The sequence below is a fragment of the Salvelinus sp. IW2-2015 genome, linkage group LG20 (genome assembly GCF_002910315.2).
Source record: "Salvelinus sp. IW2-2015 linkage group LG20, ASM291031v2, whole genome shotgun sequence".
NCBI lineage: Eukaryota > Metazoa > Chordata > Actinopteri > Salmoniformes > Salmonidae > Salvelinus > Salvelinus sp. IW2-2015.
In genome coordinates, this window is record NC_036860.1 from 59222328 (window position 1) to 59247203 (window position 24876).

Here is a 24876-nt window from a genome sequence, read left to right on the forward strand (position 1 = left end):
CAATATTCTCCTCCATTTTGTTGTCCCCCACAATGAAATCGGAGAGGGGACTGTGGATCTGTCTCCATCTGTTCGTTCCTACATTAAAGCCAAATTAAAGCCAATTTGTGCTTGATCTGAAAATGTGGTCGGAGGCTCCATGTCACGGTTGTCGTAAGAACGGGACCAAGGCGCAGCGGAGGTTGAGTTCCACAAATTTATTTCAAAAGTGAAACTTAAAGCAAAAACAATAAATCAATAAAGGAACAACGAAACGTGACTACGTGGTGCACAGGACAAACACAAAACAATATCCCACAAGCACAGGTGGGAAAAATAGCTACTTAAATATGATCCCCAATTAGAGACAACGATTACCAGCTGCCTCTAATTGGGAATCATACAAAAACACCAACATAGAAAATATAAACTAGAACACAACATAGAAATTATAAACTAGAATACCCCCTAGTCACGCCCTGACCTACTACACCATAGAGAAACAAGGGCTCTCTATGGTCAGGGCGTGACAGTACCCCCCCCCAAAGGTGCGGACTCCGGCCGCAAAACCTGAAACCAACTTGGGAGGGTAGGGGGGGGGGTGATTAGTGTCGGTGGCGGCTCCAGTGTAGGCCGTAGCCCCCGCCCAGACTCCGGATCCTGCCACCGCTCCAGGCTGAACGCCGTGCCTGGATTGGGCATCGCACAAAGGAGGACTCCGGCCATGGAGCTGGGTTGGACGCCGTGCCTGGACTGGGCACCGGCGCAGAGGAAGGCTCCGGCTTTGGAGCTGAACTGGACGCTGAGGCTGGACGCCGTGCCTGGACTGAGCACCGGTGCAGAAGAAGGCTCCGGCCATGGAGCAGGACTGGACGCCGTCCCTGAACTGGGTACCGGCGCAGAGGAAGGCTCCGGCCTTGGGGCGGGACTGGACGCCGTGCCTGGACTGAGCACCGGCGCAGAGGAAAACTCCTGCCCTGGAGCTGGACTGGACGCCTTGCCTGGAAGCTCCGGACCGTTGACCCTTGCTGGAGGTTCCGGACCGTGGACCGTCGCTGGAGGTTCCGGATCGTGGACCGTCGCAGGAGGTCGGACTGTGGACCGTCACAGGAGGTTCCGGACCGTGGACCGTCGCAGAAGGTTCCGGACCGTGGACCGTCGCAGGAGGTTCCGGAACGGGACCGTCGCAGGAGTTTCCGGACCGTGGACCGTCGCCGGAGGTTCCGGACCGTGGACCGTCGCCAGAGGCTCTGGACCGGGCCCGTCCCTGGAAGCTCTGGACTGTGAACCGTCGCCGGAAGCTCTGACTGTGAACCGTCGCCGGAAGCTCTGGACTGTGAACCGTCGCCGGAAGCTCTGGACTGTGAACCGTCGCCGGAAGCTCTGGACTGTGAACCGTCGCCGGAAGCTCTGGACTGTGAAACCGTCGCCGGAAGCTCTGGACTGTGAACCGTCGCCGGAAGCTCTGGACTGTGAACCGTCGCCGGAAGCTCTGGACTGTGAATGCGCACTGGACGCCTAGTGCATGGAGCCGGTACAGGGGGCACCGGACTGGTGACACGCACTTCAGGACGAGTGCGGGTGGCAGGCACAGGACGTACCGGACTGGGGAAGCGCACTGGAGGCCTGGTGCGTGGAGCCGGCACAGGTGGCACCGGACTGGTGACACGCACTTCAGGGAGGATGCGTGGAGCAGGCACAGGACGTACCGGACTGGGAAGACGCACTGGAGGCCTAGTGCGTGGAGCCGGCACAGGTGGTACCGGACTGGGGAGGCGCACTGGAGGCCTGATGCATGGGGCCGGTACAGGTTGCACCGGACTGGTGACACGCACTGGAGGCCTGATGCGTGGGGCCGGTACAGGTGGCACCGGACTGGTGACACGCACTTCAGGGCGAGTGCAGAAGTAGGCACAGGACGTACCGGGCTGGGGACACGCACTTCAGGGAGAGTGCGAAGGAGACACAGGACGTACCGGACTGGGGAGCGCACTGGAGTCCAGAAGGGTGGAGCCAGCCCAAGTTGCACCAGACTGCTAACCCGGATCCCCTGGTCGGATGTTGAGCAGAACACACTTGCACAACATCTCTCATCTCTCTCTCTCCTAACTTCCCCAATGCCTCCCTGGCCGTCTCTGGCACTTCAGGGCGAGTGCAGGAAGCAGGCACAGGACGTACCGGGCTGGGGACACGCACTTCAGGGAGAGTGCGAGGAGGAGACACAGGACCTCCCCTCCCTAGTACCGGACTGGGAGGCGCACTGGAGGCCAGATGTGTGGAGCCGGCCCAGGTTTCACCGGACTGATGACACGCTCCTCCAAACTCCTGCGTTGCCGCATACTCCTAGCCAACTCCATTTCCGGTATCCCTCCTCACACTGTTCCATCGACTCCCAGGCGGGCTCTGGTACTCTCCTTGGGTCGACCGACCACCTCTCTATCTCCTCCCAGATGTTTCTCTGGCTCTTCTCTTGCTCAGCCGCCAGCTCCATGTGCGCCCCCAATTTTTTTTATTGGGGTTTCTGTGGCGCGGGTCCCGGGCGTCGTCGCCGTCCTTCTTGCGTCCTCTGCGACTCCTGCCAAGGAAGGGTCTCCTGTCCTTCCATGATTTCTTCCCAGGTCCAACTTATTTTTCCCATCGTTGCATGCTGCTTGGTCCTTGGTTGGTGGGATATTCTGTCACGGTTGTCGTAAGAACGGGAACAGGGCGCAGCGGAGGTTGAGTTCCACATATATTTCAAAAGTGAAACTTAAAGCAAAAACAATAAATCAATAAACGAACAACGAAACGTGACTACGTGGTGCACAGGCACAAACACAAAACAATATCCCACAAGCACAGGTGGGAAAAATAGCTACTTAAATATGATCCCCAATTAGAGACAACGATTATCAGCTGCCTCTAATTGGGAATCATACAACAACACCAACATAGAAAATATAAACTCGAACACAACATAGAAATTATAAACTAGAATACCCCCTAGTCACGCCCTGACCTACTACACCATAGAGAAACAAGGGCTCTCTATGGTCAGGGCGTGACACTCCATATGGAGGATGTGACACAGAGGAATGCAGAGGCCAAATTGAGCTCCGTACTGAATCGCCGTGCACCTCCCAAATTTAGTAACAATGCAGAGGGTTCCATATAGTTCCGCATTGGCATGATTGGTTGACTGTAGGTGGGGGCAGGAGGTCCTGTATAAACACAAACTCACTTCCTTGACAACGTCCTTCAACGCTCTGCTCAACAGCTCTACGCATAAAGCGCAAGAAGCATGAATGCCCTGACTTCTGCTAAGGCCGTATCACCGTAAATGCTGCACGGCCAATGTAGACTTCAGACTGACCATGCAGAGCCTTTAGTCACACAAATATCTGACAGCACTAGCCCGATTTTGAGGAAACTTGAGTGAATGATGCGTCTTGCCACAGCATTCATGCCTTTACAAAATTACACTTATTGCCTTGTTTTATTTGGTCTGTGGGTTGAAATCTGGAGTACATCTAATCAAGAATGAAATCAGAACAAACAACTACTGACATGTTCAAATCAAATTACATTTTCTTTGTCACATGTTTCATAAACAGCAGGTGTAGACTAAGAGTGTAATGCTTACTTTGGGCTCCAGAGTGGCGCAGCAGTCTAAGGCACTGCATCTCAGTGCTTGAGGCGTCACTACAGACACCCTGGTTTGATTCTAGGCTGTATTACAACCGTCCGTGATTGGTAGTCCCATAGGGCGGTGCACAATTGGCCCAGCGTTGTCTGGGTTTGGCCGGTGTAGGCAGTCATTGCAAATAAGAATTTGTTCTTAACTGACTTGCCTAGTTAAATAAAATTAAATGCTACAATGCAGAGTTAAAGATAAATATAAAATAGAAATAGTGAAACAAGAAATAAATACACAGTGAATAACAATAATGATTAAAAATAACATGGCTGTGTACAGGGGTGTGTGTGGAACATGTTAATTCCTTAGTGATGTGTACACTGAGGAACTTGAAGACGTTAAGATCAACACAATATTAGGCCACAGGGTAATGCTGTTGATGCTTGGTGGTTCTAGATTATGATACAGACACACATACACAAATTTACATTTACATTTAAGTCATTTAGCAGACGCTCTTATCCAGAGCGACTTACAAATTGGATGTATAGCATAACAAAATCATTAATTTAAATGAGGCTGATATATTTTGATACCATACTTATTTTATTTCACAGATTACATAGTCCTTTATATCTGGAACACATAAAGTCAGTGGTGTTGCCTTGGGGATCTTACAACACAACACAAACAGCTGAGTATCAAGTAACAGTTAGAATAAACGAGATACAGACAAATAAAATATCAGCACTACAAAGTGGATACTGTACATCTCCTGGGACACTGCCCCTGTGTTTCACTGAACCAATCATCAGCGTTTAGGAGAGTTTCTTCCCGGACCCAAGCTTGTTGAATGATGACAAAAGGGGGCATGTTGGTGCCGCTGAGGGAGGGATAGTGTGCGCACCGTTGTAATGGAAATTCCCTGTTAGAACAAACACATGTTTTGTGATTCTACAAGCGTAGACATGCCTTGTCAGTATAATGTCAACCATTAAAAAATATATATTGAGACTGATGACTGAATGGCTAATGGTCAATTAAGTCCAGTCATAGTTACTGTAAATATTAACTAATTTAGTGCATGATGAAGGCCAATGGTCCAATCCCACCAAAACAGGCTGACAGCCACTGGGCACACACTGGTTGAATCAATGTTGTTTCAACATCATTTGTCTACCTATTGTGATTTACATGGAAAATAAATTTGGATTAGCTAAAAGTCATCAACCAGTACTGTTTTCATTTAATTTAAACAAGCTCTGTAAACACTGAAATTAGGGTAAAAATCCAACTTAAATAGAATGACTTAACCTGACTTCCAGGTTGTTAACTTAGACGTAAGATGCTTTTGGGAAACCGGGCGCTAGTTGGTAGACTAGTTTTCACTGAAATGCATTACATCTCATATACCAGTAGGAGTCACTGTTCAGGCAGGAATCAATGGACTGTGGCTTCACATTTTATTTCAATATACCTCTTTATTTAGGTTGATGGAACGACATTGAAACAACAACGTTTATTCAAACATACCATTTTACTATCAACATTGAAACAAAGTCAAACAACATGTCTAATCAAATATACAATTCAACATCCACCCAATATACCCTATTGAGTTCAACATCCACCCAATATACCTTATTAATATTGAGTTGCAACCCCTTTTACCCTCAGAACAGCCTCAACTTCTCAGGGCATAGACTCTACAAGGTGTCGAAAGCGTTCCACCGGGATACTGGACCATGTTGACTCCAGTGCTTCTCACAGTTGTGTCAATTGGCTGGATGTTCTTTGGGTGGTGGACCATTATTGATACACACAGGAAACTGTTGAGCATGAAAAACCCAGTTCTTGACACACTCAAACCGATGCGTCTGGCACCTACTACCATACCCCGTTCAAAGGCACTGTAATGGAATTTTTATGTTTGTGCTTTTCTTCTAACTAATTTCTGTGTTCTATTCATGTGCTGTTCTATAAACCAATTTATGTGTTCATGCAAGTGGCTGACTGTACAAATCCTCACTATCAGTAGCTGCAATTTGGCAGTATGCCCAGACATTGTTTTGAAAACGAACTAAAGATATCTCAGTTTCAAGGTTTCGGCTTTGAGAGAAGAAGCCTCATGAGATACTGGTCCGTCACATGTTATGAACCAGTATTGGTCTGTCACATGAATGAAACAAAACGGTAATGATTAATGAATTATGCTAAATCATGCAAATAGAACTTGTCTGTGTATAGCCGTATATAAGACAACTGCTGGGACTGCCCCAGCAGAGCTCCTGATTGACACGTGTACTATGGTGCATTGAGTTGGTTGGAAGCTCTCCAGTGCGCTGACAATAAACAATGATTCATTTAAGATTGACTTTGAGTGTCCCTGTGTAAAAATTTCCACGACAACACTTGTCCATTCACCATATGAATGGCACACATACACAATACATGTCTCAATTGTCTCAAGGCTTAAGAATCCTTCATTAACCTGTCTCCTCCCCTTCATCTACACTGATTGAAGTGGATTTAACAAGTAACATTAATATATAAAGGATCATAGCTTTCACCTGGATTCAGCTAGTCACATGCGCCAAAAACAACATGTGTACACCTTACAGTGAAATGCTTACTTACGAGCCCCTAACCAACAATGCAGTTTAAAACATTTATTAAAAAATACGTATAATAAATAAAAGTAACAAGTAATTAAAGAGCAGCAGTAAAATAACAATAGCAAGACTATATACAGGGGATACCGGTACAGAGTCAATGTGCAGGGGCACCGGTTAGTTGAGGTAATATGTACATTTGGGTAGAGTTATTAAAGTGACTATGCATAGATGATAACAACTGAGAGTAGCAGCGGTGTAAAAGAGGGGGAGCCATTTGGTTAGGTGTTCAGGAGTCTTATGGCTTGTGGGTAAAAGCTGTTTAGATGCCTCTTGGACCTAGACTTGGCGCTCCGGTACCACTTGCCGTGCGGTAGCAGAGAGAACAGTCTATGACTAGGGTGGCTGGAGTCTTTGACAATTTTTAGGGCATTCCTCTGACCTAGAGGTTCTGGATGGCAGGGAACTTGGCCCCAGTGATGTACTGGGCTGGTTCTGAGGACCCATGCCAAATCTTTTCAGTCTCCTGAAAGGGAATAGGTTTTGTTGTTCCCTCTTCATGACTGTCTTGGTGTGCTTGAACCATGTTAGTTTGTTGATGATGTGGACACCACGGAACTCACCGAGGAAGCTCTCAACCTGCTACACTGCAGCCACGTCAATGAGAATGGGAGCGTTCACGGTCCTCTTTTTCCTGTAGTCCACAATCATCTCCTTTGTCTTGAACATGTTGAGGGAGAGGTTGTTGTCCTGCCACCACACGGCCAGGTCTCTGACCTCCTCCCTGTAGGCAGTCAAGTCGTTGTCAATGATCAGGCCTACCACTGCTGTGTCATTGTTGGAGTCATGCCTGGCCATGCAGTCAATCAGGAAGATAGAATAATGGTCAGATTTGCCAAATGGAGGGAGAGCTTTGTATGCGCCTCTGTGTGTGGAGTACAGGTGGTCCAGAGTTTTTTTCCCTCTGGTTGCACATAGAAATTTGGTCAAACGGATTTAAGTTTCCCTGCATTAAAGTCCCAGGCTACTAGGAGCGCCACCTCTGGGTGAGCGTTTTCTTGTTTGCTTATGGTGGAATACAGCTCATTCAATGCTGTCTTAGTGCCAGCCTCTGACTGTGGTGGTATGTAAACAGCTGAAAACTTTCTAGGTAGATAATGAGGTCTACAGCTTATCATGACATACTCTACCTCAGGCGAGCGATAGCTCGAGACTTCCTTATATTATCGTGCACCAGCTGTTATTTACATAGCCCGCCGCCCCTTGTCTTACCAGACATGGCTTTTCTATCCTGCCGGTACAGCATATAACCAGACAGCTGTATGTTGATAGTGTCGTCTTTCAGCCACATCTCTGTTAAGCATAAGATGTTACAGTTTTGAATGTCCCGTTGGTAGTGCAATCTTGCGCGTAGGTCATCTATTTTATTCTCCAAAGATTGCACGTTTGCTAGCAGAATGGAAGGCAGTGGGGGTTTATTCGATCGCCTACGAATTCTCAGAAGGCAGCCCACCCTTTGGCCCCTTTTTCTCCACCTCCTCTTCACGCAAATCACAGGGATCTGGGCCTGTTCCCGAGAAAGCAGTATATCTTTCGCGTTGGGCTCGTCAGACTCCTTAAAGGAAAAAACGATTCTGCCAGTCGGTGGTGAGTAATCGCAGTCCTGATGTCCAGAAGTTATTTTCGTCATAAGAGACTGCAGCGGCAACATTATATACAAAATAAGTAAAGAAATAAGTTACAAAAAACGCAAATAAACGAACAAAAACACAGTTGGTTGGGGACACGTAAAAGTCTGCCTTCTTCTCTGGCACCATTATCAGACCTCCATGGTCAAATTGCTGCAAAGAAACCACTACCCAAGGACACCAATAATAATAAGAAGAGACTTGCTTGGGCCAAGAAACACGAGCGATGGACATTAGACCGGTGAAATATATCCTTTGGTCTGATGAGTCCAAATGTGCAATTTTTGGATCCAACTGCCGTTTCTTTGTGAGATGCAGATTAGATGAACGGATGTTCTTCTTCAAGACTGTTGGAAAAGCATTCATCATAAATCTAGTTGAGAGAATGCCAAGAATGTGCAAAGCTGTCATCAAGGCGAAGGGTGTCTACTTTGAAGAATCTAAAATCTAAAATATTTTTTGATTTGTTTAACACTTTTTTTGGTTACTCTATTATTCCATATGTATTATTTCATAGTTTTGATGTCTTCACTATTATTCTACAATGTAGAAAATAGTAAAAATAAAGAAAAACCCTTGAATGAGTAGGTGTGTCCAAACTTTTGACTGGTACTGTATATATATTTGTTATACTGACACCGAAGAGCAGTTTTTGCATGGGTCAGGTACACTACATGGTCAAAAGTATTTGGACACCTGCTCGTCAAACATCTCATTCCAAAATCATGGGCAATAATATGGAGTTGGTCCCCCCTTTGCTGCTGTAACAGTCTCCACTCTTATGTGAAGGCTTTCCACTAGATGTTGGAACATTGCTGAGGGGATTTGCTTCCATTCAGCTACAAGAGCATTATTGAGGTTGGGCACTGATGTTGGGCGATTAGGCCTGGCACGTAGTTGGTGTTCCAATTTATACTAAAGTTGTTCGATGGGGTTGAGGTCAGGGCTCTGTGCAGGCCAGTCAAGTTCTTCCACACCAATCTCGACAAACCATTTTTATATGGAACTCGCTTTGTGCACAGGGGCATTGTCATGCTGGAACAGGAAAGGGCCTTCCCCAAACTGTTTCCATAAAGTTGGAAGCACGGAATTGTTGTTGTAGTGTTAAGATTTCCCTTCACTTGAACTAAGGGGCTTAGCCCGAACCATGAAAATCAGCCCCAGACCATTATTCCTCCTCCACCAAACTTTAAAGTTGGCACTATGCATTCGGGCAGGTAGCGTTCTGCTGGCATCCGCCAAACCCAGATTAGTCCATCGGACTGCCAGATCACTCCAGAGAATGCGTTTCCACTTCTCCAGAGTCCAATGATGGCGAGCTTTACACCCCTCCAGTCAACTCTTGGCATTGCACATGGTGATCTTAGGCTTGTGTGCAGTTGCTTGGCCATGGAAACCCATTTAATGAATCTCCCGATGAACAGCTATTATGTTGATGTTGCTTCCAGATGCAGTTTCGATCTTGGTAGTGAGTGTTGCAACCGAGGACAGACTATTTTTACGCGTTACGTGGCAGTCCCGTTCTGTGAGCTTGTGTGGCCTACTACTTTGCGGTTGAGTCGTTGTTGCTCCTAGACCTTTCCACTTCACAATTATAGCACTTACAGCTGACCAGGGCAGCTCTAGCAGGGCAGACATTTGACAAACTGACTTGCTGGAAAGGTGGCAGCAAATGTCACCCGATCCCTCCCACATCCCACAGATACAGGACAGACACCACCGATTCGTTGAAAGTCACAGAGCTCTTCAGTTCGGGCCATTCTACTGTCAGTGTTTGTCTATGGAGATTGCATGGCTGTGTGCTCGATTTTATACACCTGTCAGCAATAGGTGTGGCTGAAATAGCCGAAACCACTCATTTGAAGTGGTGTCCACATACTTTTGGCAATGTACATTTCACTGTTACTGTATATTTCACTAGTGGCTATTGACATCTAGTGTTCGAAAAGTATATTGACTAAAAGACAAACTGTTCTGGGAGGAAGTGTCTGTGAATGAGAACATAAGAAAACAGGCGGGGAAGGTTGCACAGCAGGTTAGATATGTAGGTACGGTATATCCAAATACACATGTAGTCCTGAAGATCGCATTTACCCCTATACATAAAAACTAGTGCATACATACCTTGTTGAGACCTTCTTGCACTTTGTGCTGTTGTCTGTGCCCAATAATGTTGGTACCATGTTTTGTGCTGCTTCCGTGTTGTGCTGCTGCCATGTTATGTTGATACCATGTTGTTGTCATGTTGTGTTGCTACCATGCTGTGTTGTCATGTGTTTCTGCCATGTTATGTTGTTGTCTTAGGTCTCTCTTTATGTAGTGTTGTGGTGTCTTTCTTGTTGTGATGTGTGTTTTGTCCTATATTTTTATTTTTAATCCCAGCCCCCGTCCCCGCAGGAGGCCTTTTGCCTTTTAGTAGGTCGTCATTGTAAATAAGAATGTGTTCTTAACTGACATGCCTAGTTAAATAGGTTCAATAAAACAATTCAAAAATACCATCAGATCAAAATGTTCAAACAGGCACCAAGGATCTTGACCTCAAGGAAACAGTATATTTGTTGCTATTGAAATAAAATGTGTGTGTGTTTCTGTGGACAGGTGTGTCCCACAGGTGTGTCGGGGCATGACAATAATACTACACTACCCACAACACCATGCGTTTCACAGACACAGCCATGTTGTAGGAAATCCGTTTGTGGTGGATTGCTACAGTAATCCTACAGCAGTCTGGACGATATATTTGATCACGACTAAAACCCAAACCTAGAGGCCTGGATCAGATTAGGTACAGCCAAGAAGAAACAGATGAAATTAAGACATGAATTGAGCTGCGGTGTGTAAACCTGAGAAAACAGTGAGATCGGTTGGAAACGTTTTCCTGGACCGGAGCAGTCTGTTCATCTGACAGATAATTTGACAGCAGTTGGTTTACTAGCTACCTCAGGCTCGACAAGGCAGGAAGAAAGCTTTCATTTAGTGGTTAAAGTGATCCCCCTCACCCCCTCCCTCCCCACATCTAGCTAGCTAAATTACGTTCCTGCCCAGTTGATCTGCACTTCCCTAGTCTGCTAACCCCCTGCCGGAGAGGACGGCTGCGGATCCAGAGGTGCTGTTGGAGGTAGCTAGCTAGCACGGCTAGTTCATTTCACTAGCTAGCCTGCTAGCTACGCCTTGGAATTCACACTATTAGCTAACTGTTTCCTCCTGGGGCAGATACGCCGAGATGTCGGTGATGAAAGACCAAACACCAACCAAACTGTCCACCACCGATCGGCCCATTAAAGGTAGCTATGCAATCATATCTCTATTAATTCAGCAAGTGGTTGCAGGAAGTTAGCTAGCAGCTAATTCGCGATGAAAACAGCTAGCTAGCGATCAAGCTAACTAGCTTGGTTGGCTGTAGATGCACCAATACGGACAAGATGCTTCGTGCCAACTAACGTTAGCTAGCTACTTAGATCGTTCAGGTGCTCATCGTATTTGGCTTGCTTGGAACAAGTGGGATGGTTTGTTAATTTACAAGCTAGCTTCCCTAGTTAGGTTGCTAGTCTGCAGCACTCGGATGACACGTCGTGAGAGAATAAAGTATAATAGCAAGCTAATAAATATTTTACCTCAAATAACTTAGATTTTGCCATCAATCTTGTTGTAACAAACGAGCTAGATAGTCAGATGTTTTTGAGACTCCTACCTAGATTATATTTTTAGTTTTATCTGACTGTCACACTGACTGAACTGAAATAAGCATGTGTGTGTTCTCAAGTGTCTTGTCTGTCTGTTTGATGTGTGTCTGGCTCAGTAGACCAGTGAGGTGGGAAAGAGAGTGTGTGTGTGTCAGTGGAGGCTGCTGAGGGGAGGACGGCTCATAATAATGTCTGGAAGGGAACAAATGTAATGGCATCAAACACATGGAAACCATATGTTTAATGTATTTGATACCATTCCACCAATTCCGCTCCAGCCATTACCACGAGCCTGTCCTCCCCATGATGCCATCAACCTATTTTGATGTGTGTGTGTGTGCAATGGTGGGTTATACGACAGCATACACACACACCCAGGGCTCCTGCGGCATATGCTGGAATGACTGTCAGTGGATTGAGTGGCATGGAGCAGGTCTTTTGATTTACAACCTGGGTGGCCTATTGGGTTGTGGGGGTATTGCTACCAACTTGCAACATTTGCTTTCTAAATATCAGATTCTATTTGAAATTTGTAAGGACTTGTACAGCGTGTAAATGGCAAGCCTAACAGTGCATAGCTACTGCTCTGTCTACACTGTAGCAGGTATTTATGAATGGTAGCAGGTAGGCTTACTGTATGTTGCCTGATCTAACTGTAACCCTGATCTATCTTATGAAAACAACAACAGGACTGAGGGTAAGGCCTTACGCTCCACAGGGAGTGAAGAGACCAAGTAGGATTGAGGAGCTCCAAGAACTGTGATGACCTTGTTCTTTATGACAATGTCCTTTGTTGTGGACCCAACGTGTGTGTGAGTGTGTGACAGGCTCAGTGGCGTAGTGAGGGTTAGGAGCATTAAGCTGCTGAGGTCATCAAACCTGCCTCTCTGATGCCGCCAGGTTAACCATCCTACAGACAGCACTGGGCTAAACACACACATACACACTCACTCATACATAGGCCTACAGCTTGACTCTATGACCACTGACCTCCCTGGCTGCGACTGTGACCAAGATACTCCCCTCGCTGTGGCTGCGACTGTGACCAAGATACTCCCCTCGCTGTGGCTGCGACTGTGACCAAGATACTCCCCTCGCTGCGACTGTGACCAAGATACTCCCCTCGCTGTGGCTGCGGACTGTGACCAAGATACTCCCCTCGCTGCGGACTGTGACCAAGATACTCCCCTCGCTGTGGCTGCGACTGTGACCAAGATACTCCCCTCGCTGTGGCTGCGACTGTGACCAAGATACTCCCCTCGCTGTGGCTCGGACTGTGACAAGATACTCCCCTCGCTGTAGGCTGGCCGCACTGTGCACCCAAGATACTCCCCTCGCTGTGGCTGCGACTGTGACCAAGATACTCCCCTCGCTGTGGCTGTCACTGACCAAGATACTCCCCTCGCTGTGGCTGTCACTGACCAAGATACTCCCCTCGCTGTGGCTGTCACTGACCAAGATACTCCCCTCGCTGTGGCTGCGACTGTGACCAAGATACTCCCCTCGCTGTGGCTGTCACTGACCAAGATACTCCCCTTTCCCTCCCTCCTCCGCTCAGATCGGTCACCCTCCATTCTTGTCTCAACTCCCTGACATTTAGATTTAGTTGTATCTTATTCATTTAAATCTGTTTATTGTATGTGTTACTGTAATTCAGCTTTTAGCTGCCATAGTAAACATGAAATGGGGAAAAAAAACATTTAATGACACACACGTCAATTGTGTAACAAGTCAAATTAGGTTCATCTGCTGACATTACCGGTAGACATCACCGGCATTTAGTATTTTATTGGGATCCTGATGATGCTGTCAAAGCAGCCGCTACTCTTCCTGGGGTCCTAATAAAACAATGGTCTACATCAGACAAGACATTGTGCACTGTACCCATTTACACTGCTCCACCATTACACATTTACAATATAATATGTAAAACATTACAACAATACAATATTAGTGTGTGTGTCCACAGTCCGTGTTGTCTTTGTGTGTGTGTGTGGAATTTTACTGCTAACTTGAGTTACTTGATGTGGAATAGAGTTGTATGTAGTACTGTGCGTTTCCCTGCCTCTGTTCTGGACTTGGGGATTATGAAGAGAACTCTGGTGACATGTCTTGTGGGGTATGTAGGGTGTCTGAGCTGTGTGTTAGCTTTGTGTTAGCTGTTTGAACAGACAGTTCGGTGCTTTTAACACGTCACTACCTGTCACAAAGACAAGTAGTAATGCAGTCGATCTCTCTACTTTGAGTCAGGAGAGTTTGACTGCATGTTCTTGATATTAGCCCTCCGTGTACATTTAAGGGGCAGCTGTGCTGCTCTGTTCTGGGCCAACTGTACATTCAATAGATCTAGCGTGCCTGTGCTTGTTTAATTTTGTATAGGCCTAGGCCTGTTGCACCAAATGTTGTTCTGCCAACTCTTGAAGAGAAATGAGTCCGTGTCGAAGCCTGCCTAGGCAGATTTAAACCACTGGAAGATTCACACATATTCCCACCAATTGTTTTGTTTGTAATTTACGCTAACCAGTTAGTTAGGCCTACTGGTCACAAAAACAACTTATTTCTATCCCATTCCCTACATCAAATTAGAATAGGCCAAAATGTAATCTTATTACTTTCAACCATTTAACAAACTGCTTTTTAGGCCAATCAGGTTTATTAAAAGAGACTCCTTCTCTGTATACCCAAACAGTGGCAGCATGGAGGTGATGATAACTTGGTATTACAATAGAATCCATACATTTTGGCAGAACACATCTCTCATGGTAATATTGTTGATTAGTTACACGCCGTTGTTTGTCAAAAGAAAGCAACCTATGCCTTTAGAGATGGGATCCGCAGTATGGGGGAACAGTGCCACTGGCCGCCCCCACCACCATTGTTATTGTTGCCGAGCTGAGGAGTGTCGCAACATTTCCTCCCCCAGTAAATATTGTGTGCTTCAATCGCACATGCAATGATGTCCGAGGAGGAAACACAGTGTTGGTTGTTTGCAATAACTTCTTTGTTGTAATGTGGCAGATTCACCATTAAGGATTAAAGAGTTACAGTTCATAAAAGGAAATCAGTCATTTGAAATCAATTCATTAGGCCCTAATCTATGGGTTTCACATGAACGGGAATTCAGATATGCATCGGTTGGTCACAGATACCTTCCAAAAATGTGTGCACAACATTTGAGATGGAACATTTTTGGGATCTTTTATTTCAGCTCATGAAACATGGGACCAACACTTTACATGTTGCGTTTATATTTTTGTTAAGTGTAATTTGCTGCGATCAATAATCAGTTTTTGTCAGAGGCGTGTGTGTTGTCAGTGCTCTGTGAGGGTTGACGTTTTGACCTTTTGGCTTAGTTACCGATGGTAACCTGATCAGGCCAGCCAGCTGCATCGCTCTGCCTGTGTAATGATACTGTCTTCATACATGTATGGATATGGGCCCTTTTTTTGCCCTAGGCCCGATCGTATACAGGAGCTCTGCCCTGGGCCCGATCGTATACAGGAGCTCTTCCCTGGGCCCTAGCGTATACAGGAGCTCTGCCCTAGGCCCGATCGTATACAGGAGCTCTGCCCTGGGCCCTAGCGTATACAGGAGCTCTGCCCTGGGCCCTAGCGTATACAGGAGCTCTTCCCTGGCCCGATCGTATACAGGAGCTCTGCCCTGGGCCCGACGTATACAGAGCTCTTCCCTGGGCCCGCTAGCGTATACAGGAGCTCTGCCCTGGGCCCTAGCGTATACAGGAGCTCTGCCCGGGCCCGATCGTATACAGGAGCTCTTAAGGATTCCCTGGGCCCTAGCGTATACAGGAGCTCTGCCCTGGGCCCTAGCGTATACAGGAGCTCTGCCCTGGATTAGTGTGTGTAGTATGTATGTGGCGTATGGGTTAGATAAGATGAACCTTTAGTGTGACATGATTGGCTCAGTCTGTCTGTGTGACCTGCTTCTGTGTTGAAATGTTACACTAACTGGGCAGAGGGTTGGATAGAGGTAGAGAGATGGAGGGAAGAAATACACTATATATACAAAAGTATGTGGACACCCCTTCAAATTAGTGGATTTGGCTAATTCAGCCACACCCGTTGCTGACAGGTGTATAAAATCAAGCACACCGCCATGCAATCTCCATAGACAAACATTGGCAGTAGAATGGCCTTACTGAAGAGCTCTGTGACATTCAATGTGGCACCCTCATAGGATGCCACCTTTCCAACAAGTCAGTTAGTAAAATTTCTGCCCTGCTAGAGCTGCCCCGGGTCAACTGTAAATGCTGTTATTGAGAAGTGGACACATCTAGGAGCAACAACGGCTCAGCCACGAAGTGCTAGGCCACAGAATGGGACCGCCGAGTGCTGAAGCGCATAAAAATCGTCTCCTTGGTTGCAATACTCAATACCGGGTTCCAAACTGCCTCTGGAAGCAACATCAGCACATGAACTGTTCGTTGGGAGCTTCATGAAATGGGTTTCCATGGCCAAGCAGCCACACGCAAGCCTAAGATCACCATGCACAATGCCAAGTGTCGGCTGGAGTGATGTAAAGCTCGCCGCCATTGGACTCTGGAGCAGTGGAAACGCATTCTCTGGAGTGATGAATCACGCTTCACCATCTGGCAGTCCAACAGACTAATCTGGGTTTGGCAGATGCCAGTAGAACACTACCTGCCCGAATGCATAGTGCCAGCTGTAAAGTTTGGTGGTGGAGGAGGAATAATGGTCTGGGGCTGTTTTTCATGGTTCGGGCTAGGCCCTTTAGTTCCAGTGAAGGGAAATTTTAACACTACAGCATACAATGATATTCTAGACAATTCTGTGCTTCCAACTTTATGGCAACAGTTTGGGGAAGGCCCTTTCCTGTTCCAGCATGACAATGCCCCCATGCACTAAGCAAGGTCCATACAAAAATGGTTTGTCAAGATCGGTGTGGAAGAATTTGACTGGTCTGTACAGATCCCTGGCCTCAACCCCATTGAACACCTTTGGGATGAATCAGGTCAACACTCACAAGGCAGCGTGCCCCGACAGTATTCCAGGGCTCGTTCTCAGAGCGTGCGCAGAACAGCTTGCAGACATATTCACGATCATTTTCAACCTCTCCTTGTCCCAGTCTGTAATCCCCACGTTTTATGGTGACCACAACCTTCCCTGTCCCCAAGAACTCTAAGGCTTCATGCCACAATGACTACCGCCCTGTAGAGCTCACTTCTGTAATCATGAAGTACTTTGAGAGGCTGGTTATGGCACACATTAACTCCACCATCAGACACCCTAGACCCACTCCAATTTGCATAGCTCCCCAACAGATCCATAGACAACGCAATCTCAATTGCTCTCCATGTAGTTTTAAGAGGAATACCCAATGTGAGAATGCTGTTCAGTGACTACAGCTCAGCATTCAACACCATTGTCCCCTCCAAGCTCGTCACCAAGCATAGGACTCTGAGTCTGAACACCTCCCTTTGCAACTGGATCCTGGACTTCCTGACCCTTAACACAGTGGCCCCACAGGGTTGTGTGCTTAGTCCCCTCCTGTACTCCCTGTTCACCCACAACTGTGTGGCCACGCATGACTCCAACACAATTATCAAGTTCGCTGACAACACAACGGTGGTGATCACCAGTGACGATGAGTCATCCAACAGGGAGGAGGTCAGTGGCCTGGCAGTGTGCTGCCGGAGCAACAACCTCTCCCTCAACGTCAGCAAGACCAAGGAGCTGATCGTGGACTACAGGAAACGGGGGGGTGAGCACGCCCCCATCCACATCGACGGGGCGGCAGTGGAGCAGGTAGACAGCTTCAAGTTCCTCAATGTCCAAATCACTAAAGACTTCAAATGATCCAAACACACACGCACAGTTGTGAAAAAGGCGCCGCATTGCCCCTTCCCCCTCAGGAGGTTGAAAAAATGTGGCATGGGCCCTCAAATCTTCAAAAGGTTCTACAGCTGTACCATTCAGAGCATCTTGACTGGCTGTATCACTGCTTGCTATGGCAATAGCACCGCCCTCGATCGCATGGAGCTACAGAGGGTTGTGCGGACATCCCAGTACATCACTGCCATCCAGGACCTCTATCAGGCGGTGTGAAAAGAAGCCCCGAAAAATCGTCAGACTCCAACCACCCAAGCCATAGACTATTTTCTCTTCTGCCGCATGGCAAGAGGTACCGGTGCATCAAGTCTTACACCAACAGGCTCTTGAACAGCTTCTATCCCCAAACAATACGACTGATAAATAGCTAACAAAATAGCTACATGGACTATCTGAGTTTACCTTGTATCTTTATTGACCTTTTATTTCAACCTTTGCACTCTCTATGCACACTCACAGGGCCCTATACACACATACTGTTACTCCAACACACACACACTCATATGCAAGCTACTGCTACTCTGTTTATCTTAGATCCTGTTGCCTAGCTCTCTTACCCCTATACATGTCTACCTCCATCACTCCTGCACATGGAAATATGGTATTGGATCTGACATTTAAAAAAATATATTTCCTGTGTATAGTATGCTTACATACTTTGTGTATTTCATATTTCTTATTCTTATTTCACGTGTATTTTCTAGTAATACATTGTTATTGATTATTGCATTATTAGGTTTTAAGTTTGCAAGAAAATAATTTCACTTTACTTGTGCATGTGACATTAAAACTGGAAACTTGAATTGGAACGCTGACTGCGAGCCAGCCCTAATCCCCCAACATCAGTGCCCGACCTCATTAATGCTCTTGTGGCTGAATGGAAGCAAGTCCCTGCAGCAATGTTCCAACAGCTAGTGGAAAGCCTTCCCAGAAAGTGGATGCTTTTATAGCAGCAAAAGGGGGAACAACTCCATATTAATGCCCATGATTTTGAAATGAGATGTTCGACAAGCAGGTGTCCGCATACTTTTGGAAATATAGTGTATTTTAGCTATTTTCAGAGGCAATTATGGATGCAATACCTGGCACCACCCCGACGCTAACATAAAATAGTGGGTTCTGATGAATGAATGAATGGTAGACTATTCATGTGACTAGGACTTAATATAGCCCAGAGGGAGGGAGACCGATACAAAAAAAAAATTGCCAGTCAAATCTGATCTTCCTGATTCCTGCCAGTCCTCTTGCAAATATGACGCTGTATTTTTACCCAGTCACTCAGCCATGCAACACACACACACTGTCTATCTCTAGACTAGAGCCACCACATTTTAATGTGGAAGGATTGGCACCCTGAGACCTCCAGAGGGTGTGTCCAGGGGTTCAATAGATACATTAGAGGGTGTGTCCTGGGTTTTAATGAACCAGTAGAGCTGCTAGAGGGTGTGTCCTGGGTTTTAATGAACCAATAGAGCTGCTAGAGGGTGTGTCCTGGGTTTTAATGAACCAATAGAGCTGCTTGAGGGTGTGTCCTGGGTTTTAATGAACCAATAGAGCTGCTAGAGGGTGTGTCCTGGGTTTTAATGAACCAATAGAGATGCTAGAGGGTGTGTCCTGGTGTTTGATAGATTCATTAGTTAATTAGTGTTGGTAGTGTATATTCTTTATAATAATGTTGTATTGCGTTGTAGCGGTGCCCTACCCCCCTGGCTCCAAGCTGACGGTAAAGGACCTGTATGTAGACGGGAAGCCCAGTGTTGAGGTGCTCAAGACCCATCTTGTTAAGGAGGGCCGTCTGGAGGAGGAAGCAGCTCTTCGCATCATCACTGATGGAGCCAACATCCTGCGACAAGAGAAATGCATGCTGGAGGTGGAAGCACCTATAACAGGTAACCTCTGACCTGTTACTAACCCCAAACATTCTCCGCCAGACGGACCTCTAACTCGTGTGTGTGTGTTGCAGTGTGTGGGGATGTCCATGGCCAGTTCTTTGACCTGATGAAGCTGTTTGAGGTGGGCGGCTCGCCCAGCAGCACCCGCTACCTATTCCTGGGGGACTATGTTGATCGAGGATACTTCAGCATCGAGGTCAGTGTGTTTCTACATCTGCTGTTTCATCTAACATTTAGAGCCGTGGCCTGTAACCCGGTCTTGAGTTGCAGGGCTTAGGAGCACATCTTTAAATAGTCAGCTGCACAGTACCCAGTTGTCGTCGAACCCCACCCCACACACAATTGGGTTTTGTGTCCCTCTTAGATTCTGATTAAGCCAGTGTATTCTAATGATATCATTACATATCTATTGGCCTTCATCCTAGCTGTCGTGATCGTAGCTAGTGTTAGCAACATGAGATGGAACTCCCTCTCTCTTTCTCTTCAGTGTGTGTTGTTCCTGTGGACTCTGAAGATCAACCACCCCACCACTCTGTTCCTACTCAGAGGAAACCATGAGTGCCGGCATCTCACAGAGTACTTCACCTTTAAACAGGAGTGTGAGTGGTCCTGTGTATTTAGTGTGTGTGCCTGTGTGTGGGTGGGTGCAGATTTCTGTGCCTGTGTGTGTTTGGGTGCAGGTTTCTGTGCCTGTGTGTGTTTGGGTGCAGGTTTCTGTGCCTGTGTGTGTTTGGGTGCAGGTTTCTGTGCCTGTGTGTGGTTGGGTGCAGGTTTCTGTGCCTGTCTGTGGGTGGGTGCAGGTTTCTGTGTCTGTGTGTGGGTGGGTGCGTGTCTGTGGGTTTCTGTGCCTGTCTGTGTGTGGGTGGGTGCGTGTCTGTGGGTTTCTGTGCCTGTCTGTGTGTGTGTGTGTCTTATAGTAATAATAATGTCCTCTTTGTTGTGTTCTAGGTAAGATAAAGTACTCTGAGCGTGTGTATGATGCGTGTATGGAGGCATTTGACTGCCTTCCCCTGGCTGCGCTCCTCAACCAGCAGTTCCTGTGTGTCCACGGAGGCCTGAGCCCCGAAATCACCTGCCTGGACGACATACGCAAGGTATGACACCTGACCTCTAACCCCTGACCTGCTTTGGATTAACTCTCTAACTCTATTTTAATCATTTTAACTGGTTAAGCTGACAATGTTATTAACAATGTTTTGACTGGTATAAGGAGCATCCGGCGTTATTTAACTGTTTAACCCTGTAGATTAACTGTGTTTAACTCTGTGTTGACCAGCTGGACCGGTTTAAGGAGCCCCCTGCGTTCGGACCCATGTGTGACCTGCTGTGGTCGGACCCTGGAGAAGACTACGGCTCTGAGAAGACCCAGGAACACTTTGCTCATAACTCTGTTCGAGGCTGCTCCTACTTCTACAGTTACCCAGCAGTATGTGACTTTCTGATGAACAATAATCTGCTGTCAGTAATACGAGCACATGAAGCCCAGGACGCTGGGTGAGTATTATCCATAATATGACGCATGAATAATATTCATATTAATAGTAGTAGTAGTAGTAGTATAATTCTGTTTCGTGATATAAACAGTGTATTTCCTGTTTAATGTGTATTTCAGGTATAGAATGTACAGGAAAAGCCAGACGACAGGTTTTCCTTCTCTGATCACGATCTTCTCCGCTCCGAATTACCTGGACGTGTACAACAACAAAGGTAAACAAATTACCAAGGCCACACTCCATTTCAAACCATGACAACAAGGTAGAAACCATGACAACAGGATAGAAACCATGGCAACACAGGGTAGCTAGATAGATTATGTATATATATGTGTGTGTGTGTGTCCTTGTAGCGGCAGTGCTGAAGTATGAGAACAACGTGATGAACATCAGGCAGTTCAACTGCTCCCCCCACCCCTACTGGCTGCCCAACTTCATGGACGTCTTCACCTGGTCTCTGCCCTTCGTAGGAGAGAAGGGTGAGTGTATATGTGTGTGTTATAACGGTGTGTATAGTAACTTTGTGCTTCTTGTTACCTTTGCAAAACCGACCTCTGTGAGATAATGTGTGTGTGTATGTTGCTACAGTGACAGAGATGCTGGTTAACGTGCTCAACATCTGCTCTGACGACGAGCTTATGTCTGAAGGAGACGACACCTGTGAGGGTAAGACACACACTTAACTCTTTCATATTGACTTTCCATGTATGAAAATTATGATATAGTAGCAACGTGTTTCTTCAAAGAGGAAATGAAACCTTTAAGGAAGTGAAGTTGTTTTTGACTGAAGTGCAGTGTAGCAAAAATAGACGTGAAGAGAGGTGATAGAGTTCACACCCCTAACGGATCCAACAACAGATATTTATCAACGCCTCTATTGTTGCCACATGGCAGCTGAGTATCAGCTGAGCTGTGTGTGTGGGCGCGTTCAACATTGCAGCAGATTTTAAAGTCGACTGACTGATCTAAAAATCAATTTACCCATGATACGTCACGGTTTTGGTTGCTCTCGAACACGGACGGTGTGTGTAATGTTTCACAAGTCCCTTACCTCCCCCTTCTTCCTCCCTCTCTCCTACCTTCTTTCTCTCTATCCTCCTTCCCTCTCTCTCCCTCTACCGTTCTCTCTTGCTCTTTCTCTCCCTCTCAGCTGGAACTTCTGCTGTGAGGAAGGAGGTAATCAGGAATAAGATCCGAGCAATCGGGAAGATGGCCCGTGTCTTTTCTGTGCTCAGGTACAGTACATGCGTGTTTGACTCTCTGTTTTCATTGATTAGATGTAATCAACCTCTGTAAAGGTATTGATGAGAAGACCTGCATACAGATTCTATCTGGACTTGGTTATGTTCAGCTTCCAGTCCAATCTTTGTATGGTGCCCCGCTTGAAACAACCATGCTGTTGACTCTGGAAACTGAATGTGTGTGTTGACAGAGAGGAGAATGAGAGTGTGTTACAGCTGAAGGGGCTGACCCCCACTGGGGCCTTGCCTGTGGGAGTTCTGTCTGGAGGACGGCAGACCCTGGAGAGCGGTACGTATGCACACCTGCACACACACACTCTCACCTGAACTACTATGGCATCATGAGAGAATTGTTTTATCCTTTGCCTGCACTCAAACCCACCAACAGACTTAACCCTCCTTACACCTCCCTCTCTCGGGCTCCCTGACTCTCTCTGCCTCACTCACGCACTCACTCACTCACTCACTCACACACACTAAATCTCTAACTCACTCACCTATCCCTAATCCACATTCTCTAACCTGCAGAATTCTCTTTAAACCTTGATCAATCTCTTAAACCCAGAACATTCCCCTTTCTACACTAATCACAGTCATGTGTAACTCCTGTGTCACGTTTGAGAGGGAAGTGGGCTGGGGAGGTTGGGGCTGGGGGGTGGGGTTGAATGATCTTATGACTGACTGCATTGATGACAACTCACTGACTATAGATGTTTAACACTGAATAAATTGATGATATCTCACTGACTATAGATGTTTAACACTGAATAAATTGATGATATTCTCACTGCTTAATAGATGTTTTTAACATTCTGAATAATTGATGACAACTCCACTGACTATGATGTTTAACATTTCTGAATAAATTGATGACAACTCACTGACTATAGATGTTAACATTCTGAATAAATTGATGACAACTCACTGTATAGATGTTTAACACTGAATAAATTGAGTAACAACTCACTGGACTATGATGTTTAACATTCTGAAATAATTGATGAACAACTCACTGACTATAGATGTTTAACATTCTGATATTGATGGACAACTCACTTGACTATAGATGTTTAACTTCTGAATAAATTGATGAAATCTCACTGACTATAGATGTTTAACACTGAATAAATTGATGACATCTCACTGACTATAGATGTTTAACATTCTGAATAAATTGATGACAACTCACTGACTATAGATGTTTAACATTCTGAATAATTGATGACAACTCACTGACTATAGATGTTTAACACTGAATAAATTGATAACAACTCACCTGACTATAGATGTTTAACATGAATAAATTTTGATGATATCTCACTGACTATAGATGTTTAACATTCTGATAATTGATGCAACTCACTGACTATAGATGTTTAACATTCTGAATAATTGATGACAACTCACTGACTATAGATGTTTAACCACTGAATAAATTGATGACATCTCACTGACTATAGATGTTTAACACTGAATAAATTGATGACAACTCACTGACTATAGATGTTTAACATTCTGAATAAATTGATGACAACTCACTGACTATAGATGTTTACACTGAATAATTTGATAACTCACTGACTATAGATGTTTAACACTGAATAATTGATGACAACTCACTGACTATAGATGTTTAACACTGAATAAATTGATAACAACTCACTGACTATAGATGTTTAAACATCTGAATAAATTGATGAACTCACTGACTATAGATGTTTAACACTGAATAAATTGATAACAACTCACTGACTATAGATGTTTAACACTGAATAAATTGATGACAACTCACTGACTATAGATGTTTAACATTCTGAATAAATTGATGACAATCACTGACTATAGAGTTTAACATTCTGAATAAATTGATGACAACTCACTGACTATAGATGTTTAACATTCTGAATAAATTGATGACAACTCACTGACTATAGATGTTTAACTCACTGATCTGGGTCTGTTGGTAATGTTAACTCTCTCTCTGTATGTTTTTGGCATGGCTCTACTACTCACGCTTACACAGCTACCGTACAGGCAGAAGAGGCACGAGGTACGCAAGTCATTTCTCATCTCTCTCCTCCCTCCCCAAAGTTTGAGTGTATTATTGTTGTTTATATACATATTACTAAGTTAAGAGGAGTTTTGTGGCCATACCATTAGGTATTAAAGCATCAGACTATTTATGCCATTTACCAAATAGTCTGAGACTTCGCTCCACTCCCTCTCTCTCTCTCCTCCACCTGGTCTCAATCTCCTTCTCTCTGTTGTTTGTTTGCCCATGCTGCCTTGATGTTTTTGAAGTAAGTGTCTTACCTCTAACTACCAAAACCTTCTAACAACCAAACCCCTCAAGTCTACAATGTCAGACTACACTTTATATATTACACTAAACATGACCATATTAGACTATACTCCTATTACCCCTACCAACCACTACCTAGTACCTACTAGACTGTAGATTAGATCCTAAATCTTCCTCTTCACCTCCATACCTCCCTTACTAAGCATCAGACCAAACCACCTGTATTGTGCTGTATTCCTGCACTGATGCTAAACTCTACATCTCTCTCCAGCCATCCAAGGGTTCAACCCGCAGCATAAGATCCAGTCCTTTGAGGAGGCCCGAGGTCTGGACAGGGTCAATGAGCGGATGCCCCCTCGCCAAGATGCTCCTCCCCCTCCCAACAACCTCCCAGCCAGTGGCCCACCTAACAAGAACGGGACCAACACACATGCCTAGGCATCTGGCCCACCTACCTCTGTATCCCTCCCGCTCTCCGTATCCCTCCCTCCCTCCCGCTCTCC

General features: G+C 45.8%; 1 protein-coding gene, 1 long non-coding RNA gene and 1 pseudogene across 4 annotated transcripts; 2 read left to right on the plus strand and 1 right to left on the minus strand.

The window, feature by feature from the left end:
- Window positions 1-24876, plus strand: part of LOC111980224 (uncharacterized) — a 401020-nt pseudogene that overhangs the window by 369972 nt on the left and 6172 nt on the right.
- Window positions 10575-24870, plus strand: LOC111980862 (serine/threonine-protein phosphatase 2B catalytic subunit gamma isoform). Of its 3 annotated transcripts, XM_024011892.2 has the most exons (14): window positions 10575-11013; window positions 11109-11179; window positions 19137-19334; window positions 19409-19533; window positions 19825-19936; window positions 20286-20431; window positions 20614-20831; window positions 20950-21044; window positions 21184-21309; window positions 21419-21496; window positions 21981-22065; window positions 22263-22360; window positions 24095-24121; window positions 24645-24870. In XM_024011892.2, exons 2-14 carry the CDS (start codon window positions 11119-11121, stop codon window positions 24809-24811), a joined length of 1536 nt encoding a protein of 511 aa, XP_023867660.1. In that variant the 5' UTR covers window positions 10575-11013; window positions 11109-11118; the 3' UTR covers window positions 24812-24870. The 3 variants fall into 3 exon arrangements, with proteins under 3 accessions (XP_023867660.1, XP_023867661.1, XP_023867662.1); XM_024011893.2 differs by having other exon boundaries at window positions 10575-11179; window positions 24654-24870; XM_024011894.2 differs by lacking the exon at window positions 24095-24121 and having other exon boundaries at window positions 10575-11179.
- Window positions 23462-23903, minus strand: LOC139029472 (uncharacterized). Its single transcript, XR_011481791.1, has 3 exons — window positions 23882-23903; window positions 23541-23628; window positions 23462-23498 (listed from the first exon to the last, which is right to left on the minus strand). It is a non-coding gene; the product is annotated as an uncharacterized lncRNA (long non-coding RNA).

Excerpts from the sequence above, each read along its gene's own strand:
- LOC111980862 (XM_024011892.2), top strand. The coding sequence starts at position 11,119 with ATGTCGGTGATGAAAGACCAAACACCAACCAAACTGTCCACCACCGAT. Across the intron at positions 20,432-20,613 it reads GCCTGGACGACATACGCAAG|CTGGACCGGTTTAAGGAGCC; the intron begins GTATGACACCTG and ends TGTGTTGACCAG. Across the intron at positions 22,361-24,094 it reads ACGGCAGACCCTGGAGAGCG|CTACCGTACAGGCAGAAGAG; the intron begins GTACGTATGCAC and ends ACGCTTACACAG.